Source organism: Scyliorhinus canicula, chromosome 18 (assembly GCF_902713615.1).
Source record: "Scyliorhinus canicula chromosome 18, sScyCan1.1, whole genome shotgun sequence".
NCBI lineage: Eukaryota > Metazoa > Chordata > Chondrichthyes > Carcharhiniformes > Scyliorhinidae > Scyliorhinus > Scyliorhinus canicula.
This window is the reverse complement of record NC_052163.1, coordinates 48,994,304-49,007,228: the sequence shown is the minus strand read 5'-3', so window position 1 is coordinate 49,007,228 and position 12,925 is coordinate 48,994,304. Positions and strand designations below refer to the sequence as shown.

Sequence of the window (12,925 nt, the reverse complement as noted above, 5' to 3'; positions counted from 1 at the left end):
ACCAGGTAAGGAGTCCAATCTGTGAAGATAAGCCCAAAGCCTTTTTGAGCCCAGCTGAGTCTTCAATACAACAAAGCAATCAGTAGCAGTTTAATATTCTCTTGGCCAATTAGTTTTTTTTCTAAAGAACAGATGTTCTTAAGGGGTGAGAATTGATATAGAATATAGTGCAGAAGGAGGCCATTCGGCCCATCGAATCTGCACCGACCCACATTAAGCCCTCACTTCCACCCTATCCCCGTAACCCAATAACCCCTCCTAACCTTTTTAGACACTAAGGGCAATTTAGCATGGTCAATCTAACCTGCACGTCTTTCGGCTGTGGGAGGAAACAGGGGCACCCAGAGGAAACCCAACAGACACTGGGAGAATGTGCAGACTCCGCACAGACAGTGACCCAGCGGGGAGTTGAACCTGGGACCCTGGTGCTGTGAAGCCACAGTGCTATCCACTTGTGCTACCGTGCTGCCCATGATATCCAGAGTCAATGGGCTTAATTAGGACTGGAGTCAAGAGTTAAAGGGGTTAAACAAAATTATGTGAAACAGAAATACTCCATCAGACATCTTCCTTCAAGCAAAGCATACAGGTTATTTTAAAATTGAATCATAGAACAGTACAGGCCCTTCGACCCACAATGTTGTGCCGACCATTTATACTAATCTAAGTTCAACCTAACCTACACCCCTTGAATCAGATTAATAGTAACTTGGAGGGTAGATTTAGAGAGTTGGATTAGAGTGGGTGGGTCATGTAGGGATGGTGCGCCGGATGGCTATTTTTGGTCCATAGCCCTCTTTGAAATATTTTATTCATTCAATTCTAGAAATCACTGGGAGGTTGTCTTTTAAAGATTATAAATGTTCGGAAATAATTAAGTTTAAGTGAAAAATTGGGGACTACTCTTGTACCAAAATGAGTTTTGATTATTGTGAATGGCACGCTTGCTCTGTCTCTCTTGGCTCCAGATGTTGTCTAGGGATCATGGAGTGAATGATCATTAATCTCTGATTTGAAGATCCCATTGTTCTGAATGTTAAACACTGATATTTTCCATTATCGATTAAATAGTTTTAGAAGGGAAATGTGTATTTATATACGCAATTACTTTTTCACAACTGCAGGATATTCCAAAAGTGCTCTTCAGTCAGTTGTGTATTTTTGAAGTGTGTCGGAAATGTGAAAGCTAGTTTGCACAGAGCACATTTCACAAACCGCAATGTGATAATGACCAGATAATCTGGTTTTGTGAGATAAATAATCGCCAGACAAGGATAACTCTGTTCTTCCAGATAGTGCCTTGGACTCATTTGCTCCCATGCAGCAGTACCAAAGGATGTATCAGCTTTTGGTTTTTGCGTAAATAGCTTTGACCATAAATGTCTGCAAAATTATTTCTACTCTGAAAATAAAACATGTGTAGATCTAACTGATACCTCTATACTGTAGTTATGTCTCAACTGTTTTTATACTTATTATACATATGGGTAATTTAATCAAAGTGTTCAAACTATGAAAGATGCTAATAAAGTACTTGGGGAGAAACTGTTTCTATGGCCAAAGATCAGACCACACACACTTAAGATAACTAGCCAACGTACAAGTGTGAGGCGATTTTTGTTACTATAAGGCGAGTTATTCCAATCTGGAATCTGAAAGAGAGAGTGAAGGCGGCAGTGAGGTGTACAGTAGTCACTTTCAAAAGGGAACTGGATAAATGGGACAAATCTATAAATCGGAGGCAAGACAGTGGGGTTGGATAAGTCTGACATTGGATAACTCTGTCAGAGGGCTAGCCCAGCCACTGAGCCAAATGGTCTTTTGGGCTGTATGAATCTATGCTCTGATGTGCTATAACTTAAGCCAGCTTTATAGTTTTAAGTGTTTTGTGGAAAGTCTGTTGGCATGTCTGGAATTTTGATTTGTAATCCATCAACTGATGAAGAGATTGCTGCTATTGACTCTCTGTTACTATAAGTCTGCTGGCACGAGATATGAATATATGGCTTAAAGACTGGTATGGGAGAAGCGAGTTCCCGTTTGTGAGGCACTAGTTACCAGGGTTGGTGAAAGTGGGATCTGTACCATTGGGATGGATCATATCTGAACCATGCTGGGACTGGTGTTCCAGCATAGCACATAACTATATAATAATAATCTTTTTATTGTCTCAAAGTAGACTTACATTAACACTGCAATGAAATTACTGCGAAAAGCTCCTTGTCGCCACATCCGTGCACCTGTTCGGGTAAACGGGGGGAGAATTCAGAATTCTCGGCTGGTACGGGAATTGAACCCGCGCTGCTGGCCTTGTTCTGTATCACAAACCAGCTGTCTAGCCCACTGAGCTACACCAGGGATGTAAAGAGGGTTTTAAACTGAATAGTGGGGGCAAGGGATCAAATTTGGGAAGATGTGGTAAACCAAAGAGCAGAGACAAGGTAAGAGAAAAAGATACTAGTACGGGAATTGATAAACAGAATAGACAAGAAGGGACAAAGAGTACAAAGCGAAGAGTAAATCAATGCATCAAGATAGATGTTACAAAAATAATAGAATAAAGCCTTTGTATCTAAATGTACGTAGCATTCAAAACAAAGGAGATGAACTGAGAGCACAAACAGAAATAAATAATGATGATCTGCTAGCCATTATGGAGACATGGTTGCACGACGACAGCAATTAGGACCTAAATGTTGAAGGGCGTGTGATATTTAGGAAGCATGGGGAAGGTAGAAAGATGACTGTTAACTAATGATGACATCAGCACATTCAAGAGGGATGACCTCAATTCAGGAAACCAGCATGCAGAAGCAGTTTGGATTGAGATGAGAAAGGCAAGAAGTCACTTGGAATGGTGTATAGGTCCTGAATTACAATTACATGGTCAGACGGTGCATAAAGGAAGAGATAAAGGGAGATTTTCAGAAAGATACAGCAATAACCATGGGGGATTTTAATCTACATATAGACAGGAAAAATCAGATGGACAAAGGTAGCCTGCATAAGGAATTTCTAAAATGTTTTCGCGATAGATTCTCAGAACAGCATGTTCTGGAGGTAATCAAAGAGCAGGCTATAACCATGGGGGATTGTGCAATGGGATAGAATTAATCGATAACCTCATAGTGAGGGTATCGCTGGGTAGTAGCAATCATAATATGATTGAATTTTACATTCCGTTTCAGAAAGAGAAGAGACTAGCATTTTAACTTAAATAAGGGCAATTAGGAGGGAATTCAGGTAGAGCTAGCTAAAGTAAACTGGCAAATGAGATTAAGTGATAGGTCAAGTGAGATGCAGTGGCAGAGTTTTAAAGGGGCATTTCAGTATAAAGAGAGTAGAAACATTCCAATGAGAGAGATATATTTCAGTGACCCACCATCCATGGTTAACTAAAAAAGTTAAAGACAGTATCAAACTTAAAAGAAAAAGCATATAATTATGCAAAAACAGTTTGTAGGTCAGAAGATTGGACAGAATATAAAGAACAGCAGGAATGACACAAAGATTGATAAGAAGGGAAAAATTAGAGTACAAGAGAAAGCTAGCTAGAAACAAAAAGGCAGATAATAAGAGTTTCTATACATGTTTAAATAAGAGTTAACAAAGTTAGAATTGGTTCTATTTAAAGTGCATCTGAGGAATTGATAATGGAGGCCGGAATTCTCCATCTGTTGGGATTCTCTGTTGCTGCCGGCAGCACAACCCCGCCCATGGGTTTTCTGGCCGCATGGGGCAGCTTCAATGGGAAATTCCATTGACAGGCGGCTGGAGTAAAGAATCCCGCTGCCAACGAAAGGTGTGCCACCAAGAAACACACAGCTGGTGGAATGGAGAATCTTGTCCGGAAAGTAGGGAGATGTCGGTTGGATTGAACAGGAATTTTGCAATCCATCTTCACTGTACAAGTAACTTCCCAATATTCGTTACATCAAGAATTGGAAGGGAGGGAGGAACTCAGAATAATTACAGTCCCAGGAAAATGGTATTGAGCAAATAGTTGGGGCTGCAGGCTGGCAAATTCCTGGGTCCAGATAGAATTCATCCTAGAGTCTTGGTGAGATAGCTGATATATTGGCTTTAATATTCCTACATTCAGGAAAGGTTCCATTGAATTAGAAAATAGCAAATAAAACCTCTATCAAAAACAGAGGGAGTTGGAAAGTGGGGAAACTAAGGCCAGTTAGCCTAACATCTGTCTTGGGGAAAATGTTAGAAGCCATTATTAAAGATGTTATAGCAGGGCACTTAGAAAAAGTCAAAACATGCACGCAGAGCCAACATGTTTTTGTGAAATGGAAATCACGTTTAACCAATTTATTGGAGTTCTCTGAAGGACTCGCATGTACTGAGGATAAAGGGGGATGTACTGTACTTAGATTTTCAGAAGACATTTGATAAAATGCCGCATGAAATTTTATTGCACAAAATTAAAGTTCATAGTGTCGGGCAGTGTTTTTTTAACTTTTTTTTTCCAGGAGCCACTTTTGCCAACTGGTCAACCTTCAGGACCCACACTGGCACCTTCGGGCCCTACATTGGCTGAACTTCAGGACCCACATCACAATCATTTACCCAGCCTATCCTTGGTCAAGGGAGTGTTTGGGACAATAAAGTTTTTTTTTCCCAAGTAAGGTGGGAAAAGAAAATAATTTAGTTTTCCTGTTCTTAATCACTATCCAGTAGTCCTTGATTCATTGAGTGAGGACAGGATCAGACAAGTCTGTGATGTCCTCCTATCTATAACGGTTCACTGTCCAGGGTCACACATGAAGAATAGTTACTCGAGAGATACTGAAGAGCTTCCAACAATTATGAACCCGCATTCATTGTAGACACTGCCTCGAGGAAAAAGAAGCAAAGGAAAGAGACTGAGAGGAGCGGCGGACAAAGATATAGCTAGGAGAAAGCCCTATGTGGTTCTTATAAATGAAACAACCATAAATCTAAAGATAGTGATATTAAAATCGTGATTTGTAATTGACTTAAATGCAATTCAATTGCTTGATGCAAGTTTTTTCAACTTAAAAATAAGTTCATCAAAGTTGATGAATGCTGACAACACTAAAACTGGCCCACAGACAACTGACAAACTAACTGTTCTGCTTGTCATTAATCAGTCAGAATGGACATTGAACAAAGTTTTCTCAAATATTAATTATTTTCTCCACATCTTACTATTTTATATAATTGAGTACACTTACTATACATTCCACCTGGCGGGTTTCTGTATTGCCCACACCTTTTCCCCAGAGCACACCACCTAATACTTGAAAGAGTGCGTATGTCTTATTGACCGCGAGATGGATTAATTCCTTCACCTTACAATTTATATTGCTCATGTTTTATGAAAAGTCAAATCTCTCAGGTGAAGTTTTGAAAAATCAAATCTCTCGGGTGAACCTGGGAATGTGGAGTTGAAGTTACAGTCAGATCAGCCACGATCATATTGACTTGCAGAGCAGGCTCGAAGGGCCGAATGGCCTACCCCTGCTCCTATTTTGTATGTTTGATGAGTATTTTTGCAACCAGAAGATTGTTTCCAGTGGGATTCCGCAAGGCTCAATCTAGGTCACCTGATTTTTGTGGTATATATTAATGACTTGGATGTGAATGTAGGGGTCATGATCAAAAAGTTTGCATCAATATAAAAATTGGCCACAAGATTGATAGTGAGGAGGGAAGGTGTGGATTGCAGGAAGATATCAAAGGACTGGTCGGATGGGCAGAAAAGTGGCAAATAGAATTCAACCCAGAGAAATATGGGGAGGTCCAACAAGGCAAAGGAATGCATAATAAATAGGAGAATACTGACAGGAAGTGAGGGACCTTGGACTGTATGTCCACAGATACCTGAAGCAAACAGGACAGGTCATAAGGTTATTAAGAAAGCATAGGGAATATTTTCCTTTAGTGCCGAGGCAGGGAGATTATGCTGGAAATAAAACACTTAGTTACATAAATTGAGTATTGTGTGTAGTTCTGGTTCCCTCTTTACAGAATGGTTGTAATCGCATTAGGGTGGGAACAAAAGAGATTTACGAGGATGTTGCCAGGACTGGGAAATTGCAGCTATAAGCAAAAATAGGATAGACTGGGAACCGAGGAGGCTGAGGGGAGATTTAATTGAGCTGCACCAAATTATGAGAGGCCTGGATAGAGTGGATGGGAAGAACCTATTTCCCTTAGCAAGGAGATCAGTGACAAGGGGGCACAGTGACTGATAGCAGGATTAGAGGAGAGATCAGGGAATTTTTTCACTGAGGATCGTAGGGATATGGTGCTCACTGCCTGAAATGGGAGTCAAAACAGAAACCACAACTCATTTAAAAGGTGTCTGGATATGCACCTGAAGTCCCGTAACATCCAGGGTTATGGACCAAATGCTGGAAAATGCCAATGTGGACATGACGGGCAGAGTGAACTCCTTTTGTGCGGTAAATTTTTCTGCACTTTTTAAATTAAGCGTCGTTCATTAAAACAGACTTTGGTATAAACTAAACACAGCAACTGTCCGGTTAAGTAATACATGACAGGCCTGAACTGACAAAAACAGTCATCACGGGATTTACTGGAACCTGCCTGGGGTTCGTAATCCTGAATCTTTAGACTTGTAAATTTCTTAGTGTGATGTATAGAGTAATAGTAAAGTCGCCATAGTCCCAGATGACCATAGGCTGTTTTCTCCTTTTGAGGGGGGAGAGCTGACTGGTGGTTATTTAACCTGAGGGTCACCACACCTCATGCGAGGGGCAAAGTTGAGAAGGTGGGGCCTTCATGGATAACCTCGGCCAATACGGGAATTGAACCCACTCCGTTGGCCTCGCTCTGCATCATGCATCATTAACCAGCTGTCCAGCCAACTGAGCTAAACAAGCCCTGATAGGATGCACTTCTTAATGTGAATTGAGAAGGCGTTTGGGCAATACCACTCTTCAGGTCTTGAAAGAAAAACTTCCATTTATATAGGCCTTTGACATCCTCGGGGCATCCCTGAGCACTTTACAGCCGATGAAGTACTTTTGAAGTGTAGTCACCATTATAATGCAATCTTTTATTTCCACCTGAGAAGGCAGCGAGGCCTCGGTTTAATGTCTCGCCTCCGAACAGAATTCTCTTAGAGCTGCGCTGATGTGAGAGGTCCGGTTTCATTTTGTGCTGGCGTGTGGCTTGAACCCACAACCGTCTGACTCGAAGGCTACCACTGGACCACAGCTGGAATTTCACATTGTGAGATAAAGAATCTCAAACCTGTAACAGTATGACTGATCTGGTTCTATAATGTAAACAACAGTTGTGCTGGATGTGAAGCAGAACTGGAGAAATTCTGACCAATTTGCAGAGAGAAGTTAAATTTGGAAACATGAAGAAAGGTGACACCCCTTCCATTAGCTTGATAAAGCCACCACGTAACCAGTAATTTGAATTAAGCGACTTTGAGTGAAAAGGAGATTATTTTCTTACTTGAATTCAGAATCCGAAGGTATTCCCCTCGGCCTGAAAAATAAATTCCAAAGGAGAGTACTGAAAAGCTGTTCAATTTTTCTTTCCTGCCCTCTAAGGCTGTCACGGTCTTAAAAGTGAGTGCTGTGATATTCTGCCTTCTTAGACAGAAAGGGATTGTTTGGTCATGGGCACCTTGCTGGGGATCAACCGTTACATGTGGAATTGGAGGAGGTGATGAGGGTAGGCAGAGAAATACCAACTCCTGCATGAGGGAAGGACAAGAAGGTGAGAGAGCAGTGACCCCTATCCACCCAGTGCTTCTACAAATCGTGTCATCCCAAACCCAGTGCACGAGGCGGTTGTGACTTACAAAGACAGCCGGTGTGGTGATCTTTGTGTTGCTCAATTCAGGATGGTTGGTGTAGTGTTCACAAAGACCACAAAATAGCTTGAACTTGAACAAAGCTATAAATGTATTAACACTACTAATTTGAATTTGACACATACTCCTAAAGATAACATAGTTGATTATTAACATATCAACTACACTCATCTACAATTAATTTTTACACTGATATAAACTATGATCTGCTCTTACTCACACTATCTGTACTTCTGACTGTCTCTGTCTCCCTGCACACTCTCTCCACAAGGCATGGCATCAATGCCTTATATACTTGTAACAGTAGGTCCCTCTAGTGGCTATTCTAGACATTTCATTAACCTTTGCAGATCTTACATTTATGATAATACCACAGTCAGTAGCGGGATTCGTGGCGTTCTGGAATAGGGACTCTGCTGCCGCATTGTCTGTGACAGATAAGCACAAGTTAATTTTCCAGGCAGCCACAAGGGATTAAAGTCGTATTTCTGGTCTGCAAGTAGATTCTACCGGAACCACGCTGCTGCCATTGACCTGCTCAGCCACCTCTCTCCACTGATGCTGGTTATTTTCCTGGGTACTTGTTACCCATCTTGCAAACATGAATTTGTTAGGAACACGAGAACTAGGAGCAGGAGTAGGCTGCTTGGCTCTTTGAGCCTGCACCGCTGTTCAGTTAGATCATAGCTGATTTTGTACCTCAACACCATTTTCTTTGCACTATCCTTTGTCCCTTGGTGTCTTTATTATCTATAAACCCATCGATCTCTGTCTTGAATGTGCTTAATGACTGAGCCGCCACAGCTCTCTGGGGTTGTGAATTCCAAAGATTTACCACCCGCTTGAGTGAAGAAATTCTTCCTCATCTCAGTCGTAAATAACATACTCCTTATTCTGCGACTTTGTGCCCAGGCTCGCGAAATCCCAGCCAGATGAAACATCCTTCCTGCATCTATAAACAAAATGCAGTAAAAATGCAGCTGGCCTGACAGCATTTGTGAAGAGAGGGAAAACATAGTTAATATTTAGTGTCCAATTTGACTTCTTCAATTAACAAATGGTGAAACCTTGGTATATTTTTCATTTAGGCGTTATTTGATAACGTTGGTTATTTTGGTTCATGTTTCCCTTCAGAATTGCAACAAGGCCATCATGTAAAACTGTGCCAATTGTATCTATAGAAGCAGTATTCAGTAAGAATCATAGAATTTACAGTGTAGAAGGGGGCCATTCAGCCCATCGTGTCTGCACCGGGTCTTGGAAAGAGCACCCTACTTATGCTCCACCCCATTCCCGTAACGTAGTAACCCCACCTAACCTTTTGGTCATGAAGAGGCAATTTAGCATGACCAATCCACCTAAACTGCACATCTTTGAACTGTGGGAGGAAACCGGAGCACCCAGAGGAGACCCACACAGACACAGAGCAAAAGTGCAAACTCCACACAGACAGTCCCCCGAGGCCGGAATTGAACCCGGGTCCCTGGAGCTGTGAGGCAGCAGTGCAAACCACTGTGCCAAGGGATAGGAGGATATAAGGAGTCAAGTGGACATAATGAAGCGTGGGTGAGGTGAGGGTTGGGAGTAAGAAGTGAGGGCTAGAGGTCCTAGAAACCTACCTGAAATTGAACTGGACTGATGTAAATGAAAGTGGGCCTTCCTTGCCATCCGACCCATTCGTCACTTCCTTGGGCCTGCCTTGGGAGGCAGTAGAACTGAACATTGCCTGTTTGCGTCTTATGGCGGCAGAAATTCTGTGGGGGGTGGGGAAACCGTGATTGGAGTCGAGATTGCAAAGCGTGATTTGTGGTTCCCTACTCTAAAAGGATGATTAGGCCCAATATCGTTTTATGTAGCTTGACGTCATATTTTGTTTCAATAACAAAGTAGCTTCAATACATTATAAAAATGTAAGTTGTTGTCCTGCCCTTAAGACTAAAAGAAGACTTGTTGAATGTACTATTCACTTGTTTAACTGAGTTTAATTTCCTGCTTTTCATATCTCTAATTTTGAAAATGGACGCCTTCGAGTTACTAAATGATGATCTTATCTCTTCTTGATTACAGGTGGTCACATGGCACTCGGGTGTACCTAAGATTTGAAGGAGAATCTGTTCCACGAAAGAATGAAAGCCACTTGTTTACTGACTAAATTTTGCAAGCAATTTGCTTTCTTCAAACACTGAAAGCTCTGATACCTCAAACGCACGGGCAAAGAATCCATCTTAAATTTTGGATGAGCTCCCCACACTTTGTCCTCGCCTCAGTTGCCTTTGCTTTTTAGAAGGACAATATTGCTTACTGCAGCCAACTTCAAACCAGCACTGAATTTTTCTCATTATAAAGTCACAATACAAGAAACATGGTGGGATAATAAGCACTCAATGATCACATTTGAAAGGGTTTGTTTACTTTTGTACCAATGTGTAATCTATTAAATTCAATATTATATTGCGTTTGAACATGGCAGGGTGTGTATTTAACTGTAGATAATAGACTGTGATGAATAAAAGTTTTGTTTTTTTACATTTGACCATTTGCCAAGCTATTTTAATAGTGTGAAGTTATTTCATCCTAACTGGGTGGGGAAAGAGTTTAGCATTAAACTGTTTTGACCATTTCACACGATTGAATATTTACCAACCGTACCAGGAAACTGGTGCTGGGAAAAAGATTTGTGTGACAAAGGTGAATGATTTCAAAAGGGGTATGTTCTTGGCAAAATGACAACAGGAACTCTGTTACGTAGAAGATCTCTTCGTGCTGTATTATCAAAACCAAAGATCGGTAAAAAGCAATCTTTAGTGAGCGATGTTCTTGGGAGGGAAGCATAAATCCAAAATAGGTTAATGTAATTTCTCCTGATCTAGGGTAGGAGGTTGAATAACTAGCGATGCTATTATTTGACAAAGGTAAAGGGCTTAACCAAGGTAAACTGTGGTTCTCAATAATGTAGATATGTTCCACTTGCAGGAACCTTTTAAAAGAAAATGATACATGCAAGACTATAACATTTCAAAAATCACATGCATTTATTTTTTAGGTGAAAATTCAGTTGAATTTACAAATGGTGAGTTATGTTTTCTTTTTGAGAAATATGAAACATGTTTTCTCCAACTATGTAATAAAATTGGACGAAACATTTTTCATGGAATTCTTAACTTTGATCAGATGAGCACAATACTTTAGTGTGATGAAGAAATTTATTGGCACTTGTGTGAGGCAGCTGCCATCTCTTCCGTGACACTGCTATTTGAATAATTGGGTGTTGGCTTTGCTGTTAATTTACCGTAATAGTTAACAGAAATATTGCACAACATGATTTCCTCAAACTCGTTATGATAATTTTGAGTAAGATTGATCACAACATTGTTTACATGAGTTAGTGTGACAGCAAGTTAGAAGTTCAATCAAAATCCCTTCCACTTCCCATCATTCTTGGATTTAGATTTATTGTCACGTGCACTGAGATACAGTGAAAAGTATTGTTCTGCGTACAGTCCAGGCAGATCGTTTCATACATGAAAAACATAGGACATATGATAAATACACAATGTAACAGTAGCGGACTCGCCAACATTAAGGGCGTTTAAATGGTCATTGGATAAACATATGGATGATGAGGGAATAGTGTAGATGGGCTTTAGAGTGGTTTCACAGGTTGGCGCAACATCGAGGGCCGAAGGGCCTGTACTGCGCTGTTATGTTCTAAATACATCAACATTGGGTGAAGCATACGGAGTGTAATACAATACAGTAAAGAAGATGCGTGGAGAGATGAGGATAACCATTCAGGAGTCTGGTAGCAGCGGGGAAGAAGCTTGTTTGAATCTGTTAGTGCGTGTTCTCAGACTTTTTCTTCGGCCTGATGGAAGAGGTTAGAAGAGAATACCCCAGATGGGAGGGGTCGTTGATTATGCTCCCTGCTTTCCCAAGACAGCGGGAGATGTAGACAGAGTCAATGGATGGAGGGTGGGTTTGCGTGATGGGCTGGGCTGTGCGCAACTCTCTGTAGTTTCTTAAGGTCGTGGGCCGAGCAGTTGTCATACCAGGCTATGATGCAGCCAAATAGGATGTTTTCTATGGTGCATTTGTAAAAATTGGTGAGAGTCAATGTGGGCATGCCGAATTTCCTGATGAAGTATAGGCGTTGTTGTGCTTTCTTGGTCATAGCGTCAACGTGGGTGGACTAGCACAGAATGTTGGTGATGTGTACACCTAGGAATTTGAAGCTGTCAACCATCTCCACCTCGGCACCATTGATACAGACAGGGGTGTGTATGACACTTTGCTTCCTGAAGTCGATGACCAGCTCCTTAGTTTTGCTGACATTGAGGGAGAGATTGTTGTTGTTGTTGCACCTGAACAGGACCTCCCTCCTCTACTCTGACTCATTGTAGTTTGAGATACGACCCACTATGGTCGTGTGACCAGCAAACCTGTAGACGGAGTTGGAGCCAGATTTTGCCACACAGTCATGTGTTTATAGGGAGTATTGTAGGGGGCTAAGAGTGCAGCCTTGTGGGGCTCATCATTCATCCCTATTGACTCCACATGATGTGTCAAGTATGGAAAACTTATAATTATAAGGAAAGAATTATGGAGGGTATATCCAGCAGAGAAGAGAAATGAGATTTAAAAGATGTGTATTTAATTATGAAGGGTTTTTCTGAGAGCGATAACCTAATAGGACATTTTATAATACTAAATGTGCAAGATAAATGCAAATGATTGTTGCAAAGACATTTGTTTTGGTTGGCGAGTTGGTCACAAAGGGTCGTCAATTTAAAATGGTCACAGAATTAAGAGAGGGGTTTAATGAAATATCTTTGTGCAGCTCTTGATGAAGTAGCTGAAGATGTTTGGGTCCAGGAGACGAGCCTAAGGATCTCCTCCAGCGATGTTGATGCTTCTGGGCAATGCCTTGACTAATCAGAGTCAAAGTGCCTTGTTCAAATTTTCGGATAATGCTTGGCAGTCACCATTAACTGGTGCATTCCCCATGGCAATGCCTCTATCAATCAAAGTTCACTTGCCAACCAATCAGCACTCTCTTCCCATGCAAAATAAAGACATTCACTTGACATTGGTAGT

General features: G+C 41.2%; 1 protein-coding gene across 3 annotated transcripts in view; it reads left to right on the top strand.

Moving 5' to 3' along the window:
- Positions 1 to 10,364, top strand: part of LOC119953470 (phosphoinositide-interacting protein-like) — a 35,891-nt gene extending 25,527 nt beyond the window's left edge. For all 3 annotated transcript variants that reach the window (XR_005458028.1, XM_038777782.1, XM_038777783.1), the window contains one exon: positions 9,899 to 10,364. Coding sequence is in view for 2 of the 3 variants with exons in the window: in XM_038777782.1 (XP_038633710.1) it covers positions 9,899 to 9,983 (85 nt within the window). In the remaining variant the exon portion in view is untranslated. The remainder of the gene's footprint in view (positions 1 to 9,898) is intronic.
- The last annotated feature ends 2,561 nt before the right edge of the window (positions 10,365 to 12,925 follow it).